Genomic DNA, 19485 nt, shown 5'->3' on the forward strand with positions numbered 1-19485 from the left:
AGTAGTTGTGGTAACAGTACTCATGCTATTGACAGTATTAGTATCAGTGTTATTGTTATATACACGGCTGTACGCTACCATACAATATTTATTGTTACATACTACAGCAATAACAAAAGCAATAAATAAAGCATGTTTTTCATATTTTTCTTTTTGAATTGAATACTTTTTATGTTAATTTGTGTTTTATTCACTGATCGTAGTGGAGAACACACTAAATGACAGAACATAAATGTATGCACACATAGTCTTTCTCTAAATGACTTTTGCTGACAGTCAAAGAGAAAAAACATGAGATGGGAATTTCAAAGCATGTAGCTAACTTAAGAAAATTATGCTTTTTGCATGTGATGAATAGTTAAATGTATTTAACAACAGTAAAGATAAACTTTTGACCTACTTGTGGTCTTTAAAGGGTCTTTGATGGACCAACTTAAAGATAACATCTAACCACAAGAAAAAGCCACAGATCCTAAGAATTGCTTTATCTGCTGCCTGCAGGAGATTGTGAGGGAAGTGACACAGTCCGTCTTTGTTTGTAAACTATACTACACATAGAGGTGCTCGTCTGTAAATAAAACTAAAATAAAGATAAGTTATTTTTGTTGACAATTTGTGGATTGTTTCCATCCAACTTTTAATTTGTCCTCTGAGACTGAGACTCTTTTAACAGCAGGAAAATAAAAGTTATTTATCAAAATATGGAGATGCATCCCTGCTATATTTTATTGGGGATTATTTAATCGGTAATCAGCCTCAGCTGATGACGTTTATCAGGGCTGCACTTGAACGCCTGCTGAGTTAAGATAAGCAGCAGCAACCTGCCGCACCCTGGAGGAGGCACCGACTGACACTGAACCAATATACACATCTCTGCCCCCTCTGGACATGCTTAACTATGTAAATTATGATGCAATTGTCAAGTTCAGTCATCCTCATTTCACATTTTGATCAACTGACTATATAAGGCATGGCATATGAGGCAAAAGTAAATGTATAACCAGTGGTGGTATTTAGTTCCTTTGCTTAAATATTCTTTTAATAATCTGAAGTCCAGCATTGAAATGTAATAAAAGTATATAAGTGTTTTCAGGAAAATGGTAGGTATAGGTAGGTATAAAATAAAAAAAGTTCCTATATGCAGAAAAATTAGATGTACAAAAAACTCAAAATGATTTTATAAAAATAATATAAAATTACATCAATGTTTATTAAAAGAGTTCCCAGCTAATTGATTGATTAATTGAATAATATTTTCAGCTATACTTTTATTAACTGTTGGGTTGTTTATTTTCTAACAAAAAAAATCATATTTTATAAAGATTTCTTGTGTTTTTTCTTTTACGCAGAAATCTTAACTTGTAAAATAGTAGCTTAAGTTTTCAGATAAAACCAGTGAATTAAAAAATACAATAGCTCACTCTAAAATCTTGTGGAGTGAAAGTATAAAGTAGTATAAAAGGAAAAGACTCAAGTAAAATATGAGTGCATCAAATTTGTTCTTAAGTACAGTACCTAAATAAATACACTTACTTACATTCCACCATTGTTTATAACACTTTTTTACACATCATAAATGTAATGAAATTCACACCCTTTGCAGATATAAAGCATATGTCCGTGATATTTTTCAAAATGAAATTAATTTACTATCTTTTATCCTAAATCAGAGAAGGAACAGCTGAAGTACAATGGCGGCCTTCCTTCACCACTGCCCCTTCCTTAAGTCTGCGCCTCAGCCAGCTTTGAGGAGAACTGGAGCTGCCTTGCTGTTTATGGCCAACCAATGCCCCATCATCGTTCGCCAGATCAGTGTGAGCAGCGCAGCCTCTCTGGGGGCCAAGCTGAGAGTCTCACCCACCGAACAAGAGGATCAGAAGAGGCAGTTCGCTCAGAGAGCTACTCAGGTGGCTCTGTCTGTATCGGAGAGCTGCCCCTTTGTCAGCTCTCAGATTGGGATGGTCCGAGCCAGCCCTGAGGTACAGGAGGATGTCCAAGAAGGTGGGAGGAACTAACACTCCATAATGATGCTGCATAGACAAAATAGTAATATCTCACACTGACAGACTTGCACTCATCTTTCACAGGTTTGTTGAGTTCTCTGTTGAAGGGTTTAAAGGATTCAATCTTCCTAACATCAGCTGAAACCAATTCTGTCAACCACCTCCTCAAAGACAACATGGGTAAAATGTTACCCATTTCATTTGATACAATTTAGTAAAACATGTTTCTTTTATTTGCCTAATTATGCTGTAACTGATTTTAAGTCAAAACTGTCACCTCTGCAGTTGGTCCCAGCTATGACTATGACCACTTCTTTACTGAGAAGATTGCTGAGAAAAAGAAGGACCACACATACAGAGTCTTCAAGACCGTGAACAGGAGCGCTGAGGTCTTCCCTTTCGCTGAAGATTACTCCATCTCTGGACGGGAGGGCTCCCAGGTGTCTGTCTGGTGCAGCAATGACTATCTGGGAATGAGTCGGCACCCACGGGTCCTCGGTGCAATCAGGTAAAAGGAGACAGAAAAAAAGCAAATGTTTGCAACTGTTCTGGCGCAAAAAAACCCCCAAAACATTAGTTGTTTGTCTGCATTTTCCTTCCAAAGCAGCATTGATAGTATATTTTTGACATAGTGTCCATGAAGTTCTTTTAGCCCTTAGAGGCCTACCATAGACCCATTTTTGTCTTTTTCGGGGGGGGGATTGAGGATCTTTAGGGGTAGATAGCAGCTGGTAACCTCAAGATTAATTTGAGATGCAGCTCAGCACATGGTGTCAAGTCTCTGTAGTCAGAAATCTGTAATAAACATTGTATTTTGATCTGGCTTCTATTTAAAGTTTGAGGTTTATATTGTAAAGGGGCTTAGAACATTATGATGAAAGTATATGATGGCCACTCACATGCTCAGTTATGGTGCATACATTGTTGCAGCAACCTTTGAGCTGATGTTATTTGTTGCATAGATTTGGTGGAAAATTTAAGCATTTTTACACCACTTGAGAATTGGTAAAAAAAAAAAAAAATCCAAGTCCAGTCTCCAGTCTGATTTGATTCGACAGCTCTGGCAAAAAGAAAAGCTGAAACTGGTTCCAGCCATTTTTCGACATGTAGGCTACATCAGGGGTCAATCCATCCTTTTTATCTATTTTTCAGTTAGTGGGTTTTGTAGAACCTGGAGCCATTGTTTTGATGTTAAAGAATTAAGTTGAAAGAAAATTTGAAAGAAAAGATGCCTGTGGGCTTTATGTTTTATCATTTTGTTTTGGATGATTTCAGAGATGCCCTGGAAAGGCATGGTGCTGGAGCAGGTGGGACCAGAAACATCTCAGGCACCAGTAACTACCACGTGTCTCTGGAGAGGGAACTGGCCCAGTTGCACCAGAAAGATGCAGCTCTGGTCTTCTCCTCCTGCTTCGTGGCAAATGACTCCACCCTCTTTACTTTGGCCAAGATGCTGCCAGGTAAATACTGACCTCTGACATATATTTTGCATTTCATATATCATAGAAAAGGTGATGTTATCTCACAGGGAAGTTATCTTCACTGGTTTCATGCTGTATTCACTGCTGTGTACAGGGTGCGAGATCTACTCTGATGCAGGGAACCACGCATCAATGATTCAGGGCATCAGGAACAGCAAAGCCAACCGTTTTATCTTCCGCCACAATGACAGCCGACACCTGGAGGAGCTGCTGCAACGCTCAGACCCTAAGACGCCCAAAATAGTGGCATTTGAGACTGTGCACTCGATGGATGGTAAGTACTATGAAATATTACATTGCAGTGATAGAGGAGATTATTTAGATTTCATATCTTTACTCATAAACCTTGTGGAGGTTACAGCTATTTAAAATTACTGTATATATACAGAAAGATATTAGATATAAATCAATTAAAATGGAGAAACAAGAGATGTAAATTTCGATATTTTACCTTCTGTGGCTGAGCTGATCATGTGAAGATCATGTGAAAATACTATATGAACATATGTATTATTAAGATTGGATTTTTCTTAGTTTACGGCACATTGGTGGCTGTGTGATTGTGGAAATACCAGGCTCACAGTTAAGCCACAATATATTTATAGTCTTATTAATAAAATTCTCCACTGAAAAAAATAATAATATAAAACTGGCACGTGAGCCACATCAATTCGCAAATTCTTTATGTATATTATAAGTTAAGTCATCATGAGCAAAATTCATAATTCATAGCCAACAAAGGGAGAACCAGGTTTAGAGTATTTATATTTCTATTATCTTCAGTTATTTAGTCTGCGCTATTTATCATTTATCACTGTCTCCCATGGGAGGAAATAGTTTTCCACCCTCAGCTCTATTTCTCTGTGTGATATTACACTGCTGACAGCTCCATAAAGCACAAACTGAAGCAGGCTGAGTGGATGACTGGGACCATATCCAGGATGTTTTTTTTAAACACTAACACAAAAAAAGAGGTGTTTTGATGTAAACAATTTGTAATTTATAGAGATTTTTACATTTGCAAGTAGTGTAAATAACTCCCCGAATTCAAGCATACACCTAGATCTACACAACAATGACATTTGCAGCATAAATTTGCCTATTTTGCACAGTTCTAATTATAGCACCTTATTCTCTGGGGCTTACAGGTGCCATATGTCCTCTGGAAGAGCTGTGTGATGTCACTCATCGTTATGGAGCTCTGACGTTTGTTGATGAGGTTCACGCTGTGGGCCTGTACGGAGCCCACGGAGCTGGAGTGGGAGAGAGAGACAACATTATGCACAAGATTGACATTGTCTCTGGGACCTTAGGTGAGGAGCTTTTGTAGAGATTGTTGTTCTTTTAAAATGTCTAAACAAGTGAGCAAACTGTTTTGTTTCATCGTACCTTTCTATTATATGTAAGGTATGATGAAATACACTATTACAGTAAAAGGGCGAGGCAAACGGCTTCAAACTGTCTTAGATGAATTGCCTCTTTTCTTGGCCAAATTCCCCATTTACAGCCACTTGCACTAACTGACACTGTCATATTGCCAGCACGGGAGCAATGGCTCTCGACAAGGATGATGCTGCCCCTATGTTGGTTAAATAAGGTCAGGAGTGAAAGCAGCAGTTTTATCAGCTGGGTGCCGACTCTACTCCCTCTCTGGTTGCACTGATAAAACCATCATCAGGGAGTCGTTGAGTGTGTAGCTTTATGACAACTGTGTAGTTCTAGGTAGAAAATCCTGTCAGACTCACATTAGTTGTAAACTAATCCTGGATTACAAGACTTGACATTACAAGACATTGCTGCAAGTGTTGAAATGGCAATAAATAATCAAACAACAGCAAATAAAAAATTCATAGTGGTATATCAACACACAAAACCCAAAGTGCAATTTTTGATACATTATTGTGATGTCATAATTTGACACAGAAATGAAATGTACCATGTCATTTAAGGATATTAAAGTATAGCAATTGGGACTTCAATATTAAACAGTGAGAGTTAATTATCACACACAGAATATGTCATGTATTATTTTGGTGTAGAAAGTATCCATCAGATTCTTTGCCTTAGTAAAAGCAGCAGTGTCATAATGTAAAAATATATCATCATAATAAGTTAGGATTCAAAACTACAGAAGCATCATGAATAAAGCTACATTTGTATAAAAAGTATAAAAAGTGTTCAGTAAGCAGGGTGGTGCGTATCCAGCTTTATGTTATTGTGTAGGTTAAATATCCATACTGATGTTATTATTAGAGCAAATATTATTAAAGAGATATATCAGATCTTTTGAAGTGGGGTTGTTTTGGGTACTTATCCATCATCAGCGTATTACAAACAGTAGATGTCAGTCAGTATGCCCCCTGTTTGGAGAAGAAGGCTGGAGTACTGCCACTGAAGCTAAGCAGTGTACTGCTGTGGAGGGCTCAGCATAAAACATATTTTAGCGATTGTGATGTCTTGAGAGGTCTGGAACTTTCCTGGAGCTTTCGAGTTGTGGTGCAGGAAATGAAAACAATCAAACGTTGCTTTTCAACTTACACTCACTCCAACTTACACAGTATTCGGTCTTCTTTAAAAGGTCAACTTATCTCTTTGAGACAGAAGTTAAACAAAACAAAAACAGGCATGTAAATCAAAACTCCAGTTCACTGTCTCCTGGGTACTATAACTAAAATCTCTGCTCGTGTCTGTCTGTCTCTGTAATTGACTTTGCCCCTACATGCACTGACTCCCCTTCAGCTCCCTCACCAGGGCAATCAGCTGATTTGTCTCAGCTGGGCAGCAATCAGTGTCCTGGCTGAAGCCTGCTGGCTTATTGTAGTCTTTTACTGGATGCCATGATGGTTTGTAGGCCTTGCTGCAACCACCAAGAATGCATCTCCCCCAATAACTCTACCTCTCATGACACCACACCACCTATAGAAAAGTCCTAAAAAAATTATTATTCGGAATATTTTCTTTACTTTACCTTGACATCAGATAGCGTTTTCTGATGGGGGAATGAAGCCGTCATAATGCCCTTTTATAAGCCAGACTCCAATGAGGGAAAAAATGATTTCAGTAATGTAATAAAAACAGTAATGTTGGCTCGCTAAACACAGGAGCTGTTTCGATTGTTTGCCTTCTGGTGTGACTTTGGTGTTTTACTGACCAAAGTCATACAACAGCAGAAACGAACAAAATGATCAAGGCACTTGTAGACCAACAGCTCTCATGTTTAACAAGCCAACATGACTGTTTTTGTCAGTGGATACTGGTGGTTTTGATGAGAGCATAGAAAGGGAACTGACAACATTAACAGTTCACCCTTCGGAGTGGGCTATTTGATGTAAAAGCAAAGCAGTGAAAACACTCTATATAGTGCACTCTTGAAATCAACTGATAGTGATTTTTTTAGGTGGATAAAATATGTTCCTCATCCACAGCAGTACATTGCTCAGCTTTGGTCTCAGCACTGCTGGCCGTTCCTCCAAACTGGGGGCATGCTGACAGAAATCTTGCGTTATCTGTTACAATACAAACTTCACACTTTAATGGTTGTAAATTATGTACGAATATATTAGTCTACAAGGTTAGCTGTCAAATTAATGCATAAGGTAAAATGTTTCCCCTTTGAAATATGTCTCAAAAAACGTAAGTACTATTAAATGGAAATACTCAATTTAAATGTTGGATTTGTACTTAAATAAATGAAACTCCAATTATTGCCTCCTCACCTCACATGTCCTCTGTCATCGGTTACAGGTAAAGCCTTTGGCTGTGTTGGAGGCTACATTGCCAGCAGCGCTGCCCTGGTAGACGTGGTGCGCTCCTTCGCAGCTGGCTTTATCTTCACCACCGCTCTGCCTCCGATGGTCTTGGCTGGAGCCCTGGAGTCTGTCCGGGTCCTGAGGAGCCCCGAGGGGCAGCAGCTCCGCAGAGCCCACCAGAGGAACGTCAAACACATGAGGCAGCTGCTCATGGATAAGGGCCTGCCTGTGGTCAACTGTCCCAGCCACATCATCCCCATACGGGTAAGACAGTTACCATATCCCACTCTATCAACTCCTCATCTGATCATTCCAGTTGTTAGTATTTGTATTTAGAGTATCTTTTTGGTCAGAGAAATATTAGGAATGCAATTTATCTCAGGAGAAAACTCAAGCCTATCTAAAAATGTTTTCAGAAACAAACACAAATCACAAATTTTCTCATCTTACAGTTAAATAGTGCACTAAAATGTGTTTCTGAATACATTTTAGGTAGCAATAACAAAAACTTAATTCATATTTGTTTAGCGCTGCCCAGATTGACATGACTGATTGACTGACAACTGCATTGGAGACTCCTCGGCTCTGACTGGTTGTTTTGGTTTATGTGCAGTAATGCCATTGGAAGCACTACGAGAAGGCAGAGGAACATGATTTTTTCACAGATTATCTGTCTCTTCGTGCTGAGTGGATGTAGTCAAGAAGCCTGCAGTGAAAAAGGCCTAATGTCTACTCCTCTGTAACTTCACAAGTACATCATTAAACATCTGGAGTCTTAAGTGTGCCATCCAAATAATTAGAGATTTTCAGTGTTTAATTATAATCCAATTTATGATCGTTAAAAAGTAATTCTAAGACGTTAAGTTAATTAAATTTGCATTTACATTATGCAAACTTAAATCTTTTTGTGATATCATTTATTTTACGATTCCATTTAAAAATTCAGTTTTGACTTCATTGTGGCTTTAATGCATCATTTAAATGCTAATTAAAATCATCAATTTGTAATTACTTTTTAAAAATGTATCACACTGTTGAAAGTAAACACAGAAAACTTCTATAAATAATTCAAGCAGCACACTCTTAGCTCTACAGACAAAGTCCACCACAGTAATAGCATTGATTACTACATGTACGTCCTGATTGTGCTTAATAAAAGCATCCACGTCACTTTTTGTGTTCTGTTTTCTAGGTGGGCAACGCCGAGATGAACACTAAAGTGTGTGACACTCTGCTGGAGAGACACAACATCTACGTCCAGGCCATAAACTACCCCACAGTGCCTCGTGGTGAGGAGCTGCTGCGCCTGGCTCCGTCTCCTCATCATAACCCTGCCATGATGGACTACTTTGTGGGTGAGTGTGGGGATCCTTACCAAAATTAGGTCAGAGCTGTTCTACTAAACCTCCAATCAAGTTAAGTGGGGACAACAGCCAGTACACGTGATTTATGTTTGTCCTTTGTGAGTCTCGTTGCTCTGTAAGCATATATGAGTCTCTTGGCATCCACTTGTCACAACATACTGCAATGCAGTAAAATGACAAAACTCTGAAGAGATCTTCAAATTGTCATCATTTAGTAGCAAAACTGACATTATAACCTTTTTGTGTGCCAACCGAATGAGCAAAGACTAAATTTTACGACGCAGAAATAAATATTGGCATTTATTTTTGTCATTCTTATCAGTGTCTGTGTTTCATTCACAGAGAAACTAGTGGAGGTGTGGCAGGAGGCGGGGCTCCTGCTCAACAGCCCGGCCACAGCTTCCTGCGCCTTCTGTGACCGCCCGCTGCATTTTGACCTAATGAGTGAGTGGGAGAAATCCTACTTTGGCAACATGGAACCACAATTCATCACTGTGCTTGCATAATACCATAGTACATGTGGTATCTCAACGCAAGTTATACATGCAATACATGTATACATTTAATTTTATATTCAACAGCCTTTTTTAAATACAAAGTTCTTCATCAGGTGCACTGAGAAGAGTACATAAGTCTTGATTCTGTACTTACATTAAAATGTTCTTTATTGTAAGTGGTATGGACTAAACTCCAGTATTTATATCTGTTTTCTTGTATCTATGCTTATTAAATTGTGTTTGCTGTCATGGATTGGATTAAAGAAAATTGTGTCTTCTCCATTTCAAAAGCATAAAACCTGCACGTTAGGCACTTTCTTAAATCTTTTATCTAGGTGTGATGGTTTGTATTAAATTATTTTTAATTTTATGCTGCGTGATTTCCTTTATACAACTATAATGACCATCATGATTTGTTTTCGTTATCACAATAATTAAATTGCTGGTGTTTCAGTTAAAAATACGATGTGCTGAAATTAACTGGTTCATAAAATATGAGACAATAAAATATTCAATAAATTTGTGAAGTTGGGAATCATTACCGCCAACATACACCTCCCATATTCAATATACTGCTTTGCTGTAATGATAAATATATTGAAACCTATGATTAATGTTGTTGTTAATGCTGCAAACTTAACTGGAAGACATACTATGAACCAAAGCACCTTGTCCAAAAGAAACCATCAAATATGTTATAAAGTTGTGGAAGATTTCGCATTAGTTAGAGAGTAACTGGCATACAAATGATCATTTAGGGGGTGGGGGGGGGGGGTTGAAGTGCTCCTTTAAGGTACAGGCACTGACATGGCTATATTATGTGAGTTCGGCTGGAGCTCCTGTGTACCTTTGACTACAGCGCTAGTTGACATTGCAGGGGCTGGCCACTTCTCGTTTGACCTTTGCCCTCAGTCTGCGGAGCTCTGCATTCTCACTGTCCACAACAAGACCACATTCAATCAATGTCCAGGATTTACTGAGCTGCTGCTCCCCATAGTGTTGCAGCGCCCCCCGCAGGAAGCACTCAGCCAGACGTAGCCTCCCCAGACCAGTCTCCACGCACTGGATTGTCTGATTCCGGTGGAGCTCCAATGCCCGAGAGAAATCCTCCAGAGCTGCTCCTTCTCTGGAACAGAGCACCAGGCTGCGGCCTCGCCGACACAGGTCCTCCGCCCAGACTTGGGGGTCCTCAGAGCAGTTGGAGTCAGATCCATTGTGTTTCTGGATAACTGTGTCCAGATCAGCTATGGCCCGCTCATGTAGGCCAAGCTGAGCGAGGCAGGCTGCCCGCTGGCGGAGATACTGGAGTCTGTGATTGCCCACTGCTTGAACTGCCACGGTCAGCAGTGCGAGGGCCTGCTCCCACTGACCATCTGACGACACACTGCTGGCCTCCTGAGCTGCTGCCTGTTGCAGTATAAATGTAGAGCAATTTATAAATTCAGAAATATTCCTAATTTACAGGAAATTAGCCAGACTAAGGAAAGGTGCTGTTGCCCTGTCTTGTAAATTAATGTAAAAGTTTTTATTGATGCTCTGCATCACCACATATTATGCATACTTTTCCATCTTTTCTGACCTTACTGTCCATTTCAACCATAGTAAATATTCATTGTGATACAGTGAGAGAGAACCTCCTAAATTGTTGGACGTGCTAGTAGAGTTTCAGGCATTTTGGTTTTCATTGTTTTTTGTTTTTTTTAAAAATATATTTTAGTTGGCACTGTATCAACCAAACCATAAAAACCATAAAAAGTGAAGTCAATAAAAATGATAGCACGTAAAAAATTCAGGCAGAACAGATTAAATCAAGACTGAATGCAGGGGAAATGTGAAATTATCTTAAAAAAAAAAACAGGAGTGTCACAGAATCACAGAGGAGCTCAGTGCAGTGTGATGAGATGGATAACACCACAAATTAGACAGAAAATTAAATTGAAATTAATCACATTATAATAGTTTTATCTTGCTTTTTTTGCAACACTCCACTGTATCACTACAGCAATGCTGCTCATTCTAAAGTGGATCTAAGATTCCTGCACGGAGGCTTACCTGTGCCATGCGTTTTCGCTGATTAAATGGGATCAGGGCCAGCAAGAAGACCAGACTGGATGAATCTTTCTCAGTCAGTTTGCTGAGCCTGCGAGCTGCGCTGAGGTAGTTCTGCTGCCAGGCCGCCACCACACCCACTCTGGCCTGGGCCACTGCATCTCTTGGCTCCTGGCCAAACACCTGGCACAGATGAGCACCTGCTGCCTTAACTTCACCTGGCACAAATGGACCACAACAGCAGGAGTAAGGATTACTGAAAACAAGGAGCGCTAAGTTCACTGGGAAAGTGGATCAAAGTGGAAACGCCATACAGACTGAATTGTCATCTCTTCAACACACAATTTCCAGTGACATCAAGGCAAGAAGTTGAGCAGCAAAGTTTGGCGAAGTTCCCATCTCACCTTTGGCTAAGAGAATGTCCACATAGAGGAGATGCCATCTGGGGTCTCTGCAGTCAGTCCTCATCAGAGCTCCACCAATTATAAAAGCCTCTCTGAGCTGCTCCTCGTGGCAGGGGACAGCATTAGCGAGCAGGATGTCTGACAGATTGGTCCGACAGAACTGATGCAGCCAATCACAGACCAGCTTCCGTGCCTTGTCTTTGAGTGATAGGATATCTTTGGTGACGATGTCAGCGTTAATCTGAAGTGCTGACAGGATATCATGGGTGCATTCCTGACAGGAAAAGGTAGATGTTTATATTTAAATTGAAGATGCATATTGCCGACAGCTGCGTTAGACACTGTTATGTAAAAATATATCTGTCTTATACAGGGTATACCCACCTTTCAGCTAAAAAGCCATTGGAATAAACAGGAGAGTATACCCACTTTCTCCTCGGTAACCTACCCATCTACCTAGCAGTGTACCCACCTCATCAACTACATCTACACCACTGCACATTGGTCAACATAAGCATGATATCGGTGGTTTACAGTCATTATATATTGTGCCTAGTGAAATTCTAGTTCCATAAACAATTACCTTTCACGGATGGTTGCAGCCACTAATGTGTCAAGCTGCCTAGTGTAGTTAGAAGTCTCGAGAATGCCAAAGAAAAGAAATAAACTTTTTAAAGTTCTGAGCTACGGCATGTTTTGACAGCATTTCAACTCAAGAATACCTTTTGTTGGTTCAGCATTAGATAGGTGAAGCCTCTGCCACAGAGGGCCTGGACGTGTTTCGGGTGCTCCTTCAGAATGGCACTGAAATCAAAGATGGCTGTCTTTCGTTGACCCAGCAGGGCGTAACACCTCGCTCTCTCCAGCAAAGACTCTGCTGCCTCACCACCTGGAAAAATTCATTTAATTAGTTTCACAATATTCACAGCACGATCATCCCAATTAAACTGATTACTTGCACACTTATCCATAAAGAAACAGTGACCAAAACACACAGAGTATGCATATATGCTGAAATTGCTTCCTTATTGTCTAGTTCAATAATACAGAGCCTATCTGTCTGCTTTTTGTTTAGTGTTTTGAAAGTTATGTGGCTCTACTGAACTGAGTCCAAACACAGAAATAAAGTCCCCGTTTTGTACCAGCCTTTCTCTTATCCCTCTAATCCTATCTAGATTAAAGTATTACCAACTATCTATTGAGTCAACAACCAGAATGAAACTAATAAACTACCAGAGGCCATAATGGCGATGGAGAGGTATGCCACAGCCTCCCTGACGGCGCTCTCTTCTCGTGTACCCCCCAGGATGCGTTTTGCTGCAGAGTGGCAGTGCCCCTGCAGCAGAGCTCGGTCCTTCTGTTGTGCCACCGCCAACAGGGGGCGCAAGCAGCTCGTGTCACCACACTGAATCAGCTTTTTTAATAGCTGCAAAAAAAAGGTCAGATATTAAAACTTTCTCTTTTTTACTGTAAAAGCTATAAAATGTGGAGATAAATGTATTAAGCTAGCTGACCTGACACACCATATCACTACAGAATAATGTACTCTGGTTGTATTCAGTTGATGATTTTACATTGCCTGAGACCACACCTATTGATTATGAATGTATAACAATAACTAAAAAGAAAAAAAATGTTTTGCAAAACTAATGTGGTGTATTATTTCTTAGCTTTGCTACAGAAACTAAAAAATGACCTTTTGGCAAACCAGGCCTGTCCAATTTATCTTAGACCACCACTAAATGACATTTAATCCTGGAGGAATATGTTAATTAAATAAAAGGGAATTCACATTCACCGCTCTGTTGGCCTGTGACTAATATAAACAGACCAGTAGTTCGACTTGAGTCAGTGTTGACTCATTTTTACTCTACTTCCTAATTTGTAGTTCTAATGCTGAACATGCTGATGATTCTACAGGTGACTGGGTTGTTTTAATGTTTCTTCTGTCTGCTGGGCAGCACTGTACTTCATAAGGTATCTGTATTTGTGCCCCGTTGTTCGTGTGGTGAAACATGTATAGATTTACTCTGGCACCAGGTTTGACAAAGGCTACGTCTACTCATATACAAATAAAGAACACTACAGTAATTAGAGGGAGTGTAAATGACTCATTGAGGTTCCTAGAATGCACTTTGAGGCTGTGGCTGGGGAGCAATATAAGTAAATGAGAATAAGTAAATGAGAATTATATTATGCAAATGTCACCCAGTGTAACACATACTGTACATCCTACTGTAAGAAAAGAACAGAAATTTCAACACCTTGTTTCAGAAAAAAAATTAATTAGATAACTGTGTCTGTATGTGCAGAAATTGTGGATCATTGATTTCTTTTGCCAAATCTTCTCATGCCATAAATCACAAAACTGGTAATGTTTTTTTTTCAAGTAATAAATATATAGTTTTCCTAAATAGGCAGGAACACACCCTGCCCGAATCCCCCTTGAAAAAACATGTAGTTGCCTCTGCACTTTGGTTGCCACCGCTCAAAACTTGCATACCTGGTTGGTGTCATAAAGAAAGCCTCTGTGCAGCTGCAGCAGGGCGAGGCGAGCCAGGATGGGTGCTCGAGGACTGGTGGGTCCGATGGAAAGAAGCAGCCGGTAGGCCTCCTCCACCCGTCCAAGCTGGTACAAGGCATCTGCTGCCAGGATCTGAGACCCATCAGCACCAGGCTGGAGTTCCACCAGCAGTGCAGCCAAAGACTGGACACCAGCTGGAGTCCTAATGCACAAAGAAGAAAAAAGTGCAACACCAAATGAATGCATTTCATTGAGAGAACATGAATTAGAGTGAGGATCATAAACTGACATTTGTAGTTTTATTCAGATGAACTATAACCTTACAGAACTACCAGAGAAAGATTTTGCTACATAGCCTTTTCTTTTCTCATGAGAAATGAAACAGCTTCTTATACAGACATTATGCAGTGATAGAAAAAACAGAACATTTTAAGATCTTAAATAGAATCAGGCTGAGTCAAGAGAAAGGCTATTTCTCAGCAGTGGAAGTTAGGTAGTATGAGAGAATTGTCAAAATCTCATATTGATATTAAATTGAGCTATGTTTTCCCTGAGAGAAATAAGTTGTACTAAGAAGAAATCTTATTTTGAATTTTCCTGTCCTTTGGGTATAGACATTACATTTCCCAAAAATGCATAGTTCTGGTTTCAGAAGTGACACATCAGACGCACAGCAGACATTTGATTTGTCATAGCAGGGGAAGCACAGGTGTTACTAACAACATTAACGATAGATCAGTTCTTCAGTCCAAATAACCCATGACTTTGTGACAGAGAACTAGTACAAAACCAGCACCCTGAAAAAGAAGCATCTAAATGGAATTCAGCTTTCATTCATTTTATCATTTACACCTGTGTTTTTCCTACTGTGACATGTCAACTGCCTCCAAAAAATGGCCTATTGAGAGAACTTTATGTGAGACAAACATCATACCCTGATCTGTGGTTGTCTCTCTTGGATGGGGCCTGCGGCTGATCCCTCTGCTGGGGCTGCTTGGAGTCCTCATTGGAACTGGACTTGGCTTTGTGCTCTCCAGTCCCTTCCAGCATAACTCGTCCCTGCTCCAGTAACACAGTAAACAGCAGCCCTCGGTAGTTCCATGGCACCAAGCAGCGAACAGTCAGAGCTGTTTCCTGAGGATGCAGCCTGCTTGCTGTCACATAGTCCAGAGCTGTGAGGTAGTTCAAACCACCCATCATGCGCAGGAGCCCCCTGCCACAGAGCGCCCGTACACAGCTGGACGGGTGGGGGGCACTGTGTTCAATTACAGCCTGAAAGTCTTCTAACGCCCCCTTATGGTCATCTGAGAGAAGTCGTGCATATCCACGAAGGACCTGCACCGTGTTTTGATAGCTCTGCTGACCTTGGGAAGCGGCAAGCTGGCTGCAGATAGAGAGGGCCTCTTTGTGTTCCCCTCTGAGGAGAAGACAATCGGCCAGTCGTACCCGCAGCTCTCTGCCTCCCCCATCAGCTTCTAAATGGCACAGAGTCCGTAACTGAGTGATCGCAGGGTCCAGGAGCTCGACCCCTTCAGTGGACCGCAGGTCTGGACGGATGAGGACCCTTTCTCTGTAACCAGACAGGCCTCTCTCTGCCTGCTGACGGAGATGGTTGCGAGCAGCGACCCCTGTACCTTGATCTGTGAACAGCTTTTGAAAATAAATTCTGGCAGTGGCAGGGTGGATCTCAAAAGCCTCCCCCAGGTCCCTGCACGCCTCCGCAGTCCGTCCACCTGCTGACAAGCAGGAAGCTGCTCGACTAGTTAGGAGTCTGGCTCTCCTCTCAGGAGTGCCTTGGAATGACTTCTCTGTACTACTCTCTGTCATTTTATGGCAATAATCATGATTCAAGAGAGCGGAGTACACCTCTGCGCTGTCCCCAAACCTGCCTGTCAAAAACAAATGTGCTGCGTGAAGCTCCTGCACTTCTGTGTTGCCAGGTGAGATTGCCAACAAAAACTCAATAACTATAGAGGATGTCTCTACATCTAGCTGATCATTCACCTTAGTTGCCACTGCACACTCACTGTCAAATATTAAAGAGGGGTGTGAGAGCAGTATTTGCTCTGTAAAGGCCTTCACTATTTTGGGTAGGTGCTGAGCTTGCCTGCTTGTCACCAGTGTGACAGTTTCAGATTTGTTGCTCTGGTAAACTTTGAGGTAAAGCTTTAGTCCTTTGACACTGTGAGGCTCTGAGAACAAGCAGGCCAGGGCACGAGTTAACTCCAACACCATGGGAGTTGCACCATGAGAATGAATGTTTCTCATCCCTTCAAGCAGAGCAGTGCAGCGAGCAAAAATCTCCTCACAGCCGTGCCCGCCACTCTGAAGGAGAGACTCCATCTTGAAAATGGTGGCTGACAGATTGTTGGGGCAGAGTGTGGACAGAAACACAGCTGCAAGACCTTTATTAAGACCCTCAGCGTGTTGGGTCTCCCCATGACTGTCAAGCCAGCCTTCTAGAGTAGAGATTACCCCACCAAGGCCTGACTTCAATTTCCGCATGTGGGACACGGTGGAGGCGGCATGGGTCCTGAAGGCAGACATGTAGAGAGAGGTGGCCCTTCCAAGCTCTCCAGCCTCAAGGAGCTTGTCTCCGTCCTCATAAAGCTCTGAGACATTGACCCCTGGTCGAACCACTGCAGTCATGATGAGGCAGCAGGCTCTCTATATCTGTTTTTCTTTCGTCATGTGCTCACAGTGATGGAAACGTTGATGCCACCTAATTGTTAAAAAAAAACAGGAAATGTGTTAAAAATTATTTTTCAAATCTTACATCATTATGTTAAAGAGCAGAATTTTCAATACACAAAATAGTGTATCAACGTGTCTCACAATCGGCATTTCATCAGCATTGTCTTTTTCAAGTGTCCCAATGACACATGGCAGAGTTAAAAAAAACAATACCAGAACCTGCAAACTGAAGCTGCTAAATGGAATTCAGCCTTCATTATTTTTGTCATTATCTGGTTCAGTATAATTTCTATCTAAGAATGATACTGATGCAGGTCCCCATTTAGCAGGCCCACAAGGGACTATTGCCGACTGAGCTGGCTACTTTCAGTTCAGCACTCTGCTAACTTGAATGGTAATAAAATGATTCAGTGGTCCAACTCTTTTAGATTTTCCAAACATTATTGGACTGAAATGGATTAAATTCTGATAGTGACAGAAGTAATTTCATGGAGGATGTGATACTCAAAAAAATGTATCCACTGATTTAGTACAAAGAAGTCATTTTGGGCCACAAGGCCTGATTTTCAACCTCCTGCAGAGCCACACTGTATGTGCGATTATCAGACCCACAGTTTTATATTGAACAAATGAAGATTGCAAAATATATTTTTAACATCATGATTGTGAAAAAAATACCAATAGCTTTGGGTTGGCTATTGCCTGTTTAAAATAGAGACAGAAAACTACATAAGATGAGTAACAAATATTGGCTACAAATATTGGCTTCAAAGCCCAATGCACTTCCTGGGAGCCTGAACTTCTCCAGTGTGACAAGCATGTAGGAGAAAACATGAATGACCCCATCTAGAGCCAATTTTTGGTTTGTCCATTCTAGGCTACTGTAGAGCAATAACTCCATGGATAACATGTGGATTCTTATTTCCAGGTAATTATAAACCAAAATTATGAAAACATAGTTATGTATGTTATATTTAATTTCTACCAATGTATTGCCCTAAATCCTATCCACCACTGTGACAATGAAAAATGCCATACATGAAAAAATGGTAATAATGAATAAAATAAAAGCCTAATTTTGATATATTTTTTTCTTTCTTTTTTTTTTTTTGTTGCATACAGAAAACCTATAATCCCCCTGAGTGGAGGGGATTTGTTGCTCCCTCTGACCCATGCTTTACCAACCTGCTCCTTTTTCTTTTGTTGCCAGAAAAAAATCCATAACAAAACCGAATTAAATCCGTGACTTTTAAAATAAGAAAATAACTCACCGATACGGTGTCAGTTCATTTTCTGTTACTGAAGGTCCCGAGAACAGAAAACCTGGGCCCCATTTTTGTAATTCAATAGCTCTCGGCTGGGAGTTTCCAGGGCAACACGGTGTGTCAGCTCACACAACAAAAGCTGCAGCAAAGTTTTTTAAAGTCTCCAACAGGCGGGGAGACACGGAGATAGCAACTAGATACTAACAAACCAACCAAAACTGGCTCCCCTTCACGGTAAACTCCTCCTGGCTCTCTGCTGCTGTCGGTGCGAGAGCTGTTGTTCTCGGGACCTCGGGTCCGGTTGCCAATGGAAACCACTAACGCTCACGCTCATAGGGAGACCACAGGAAGACACCCTCATTGTTTTCCTGCTTAAAATCGTCTTTAAAATCTGTTCCTTTACGATAACTGATACAGAAAAAGACGGTAAGTGCTTATCGGAATGCTGAAAACCAGAAAAGTGACAAGGTTGTTTAAATGCCTCATTATTTCCCCTCAGAGATTTTCACAGAGGCAGAACATGTGAAAATGTGACAGCCAAGGAACTGTTCTCTACTTATCAGAGGAAGGGGGAAGCCACAAAGTCATAATATTTTTTCAGGAGCCCCCCTAAATGACTTGTGGAAATTGCATGACCCTTCCCTCCACCATAAATTAGTTCAGTTGGTGGGTTTTTAAAAATGAGGCTACCCTTTGATGTATAGAAGTCAGAGGCTGGAGATGAAATCCTGGAGTTTAAAAAAAGCCTTAGTTTTTTTCACTCTCTTTTGCTGCCTGGTTGTGTGCAAAGAAAAGTTTAATGATAAATGTAAATGATGAAATATCACCATTTTTAGCTTATATTTGATTTTGTTTTGTCTCTCTGACAGAAGCATTTGTGCCACATCATGTATTCAAGGACTGTCAGAAATTTGAAAATCCAAAGATAATTTCTTTTTTCACAGTTTCTGGCTATTGTAAACGCTGTAATTTTGGGGATTTTATGTTTCCTTTAAAAATCTGTGGAAAAATAAATACCAAATACAGCCATATAAAGCTGCACGCCCCTCCCCTTAGCCATATTGTAAGACATATCTGGGATGTCTCCCCCTTTTTTCACCACCAGGATAATAGATACAGATTTTTGTATTTATAGCTCCTATCTAATGTGACCATGGAAAAGCAATTAAAATTGTGGAGTAATTTAAAAATATGCCAAAATTCTGCATTTGAGTACAGATGTAAAATGACTTCCCTCATCTAAAGTTACTTGGCAGCATATCTGTTTATACTAACACGTTAATGTGTTTTTAAAGCAGCTGTCACAATTTCAGATGCCGCAGTTGTACGTCTACAAACTAATTAACATGAAAAAAAATATCTTGGGTCTATATCTATCCAGAGAACACAGACAATGTGGGACAGCTGTTCTTTGTGCTGAGACGGAATTTGCAATTCATGAGATTGGTTTAATCC

General features: G+C 40.6%; 2 protein-coding genes and 1 long non-coding RNA gene across 3 annotated transcripts; 1 reads left to right on the plus strand and 2 right to left on the minus strand.

Annotated features, from left to right (window-relative positions):
• The first annotated feature begins 1691 nt into the window (after positions 1-1691).
• On the plus strand, positions 1692-9464 carry alas2 (5'-aminolevulinate synthase 2). Its single transcript, XM_042492624.2, has 9 exons — positions 1692-2001; positions 2088-2183; positions 2289-2511; positions 3279-3463; positions 3579-3758; positions 4633-4797; positions 7229-7497; positions 8426-8588; positions 8940-9464. Exons 1-9 carry the CDS (start codon positions 1692-1694, stop codon positions 9101-9103), a joined length of 1755 nt encoding a protein of 584 aa, XP_042348558.2. The 3' UTR covers positions 9104-9464.
• On the minus strand, positions 2357-6193 carry LOC148188745 (uncharacterized). The gene is made up of 3 exons (XR_015777534.1): positions 6039-6193; positions 4631-4737; positions 2357-2497 (listed from the first exon to the last, which is right to left on the minus strand). It is a non-coding gene; the product is annotated as an uncharacterized LOC148188745 (long non-coding RNA).
• Positions 9465-9851: 387 nt separating the features above from the next.
• Positions 9852-18340, minus strand: ttc34 (tetratricopeptide repeat domain 34). Its single transcript, XM_088082293.1, has 8 exons — positions 18037-18340; positions 15006-16793; positions 14051-14273; positions 12781-12973; positions 12270-12436; positions 11548-11821; positions 11147-11361; positions 9852-10501 (listed from the first exon to the last, which is right to left on the minus strand). Exons 2-8 carry the CDS (start codon positions 16718-16720, stop codon positions 9956-9958), a joined length of 3333 nt encoding a protein of 1110 aa, XP_087938419.1. The 5' UTR covers positions 16721-16793; positions 18037-18340; the 3' UTR covers positions 9852-9955.
• Positions 18341-19485: the final 1145 nt, after the last annotated feature.

The sequence above is a fragment of the Plectropomus leopardus genome, chromosome 9 (genome assembly GCF_026936395.1).
Source record: "Plectropomus leopardus strain MGB_pleo_1.0 chromosome 9, ASM2693639v1, whole genome shotgun sequence".
Taxonomy (NCBI): Eukaryota; Metazoa; Chordata; class Actinopteri; order Perciformes; family Serranidae; genus Plectropomus; species Plectropomus leopardus.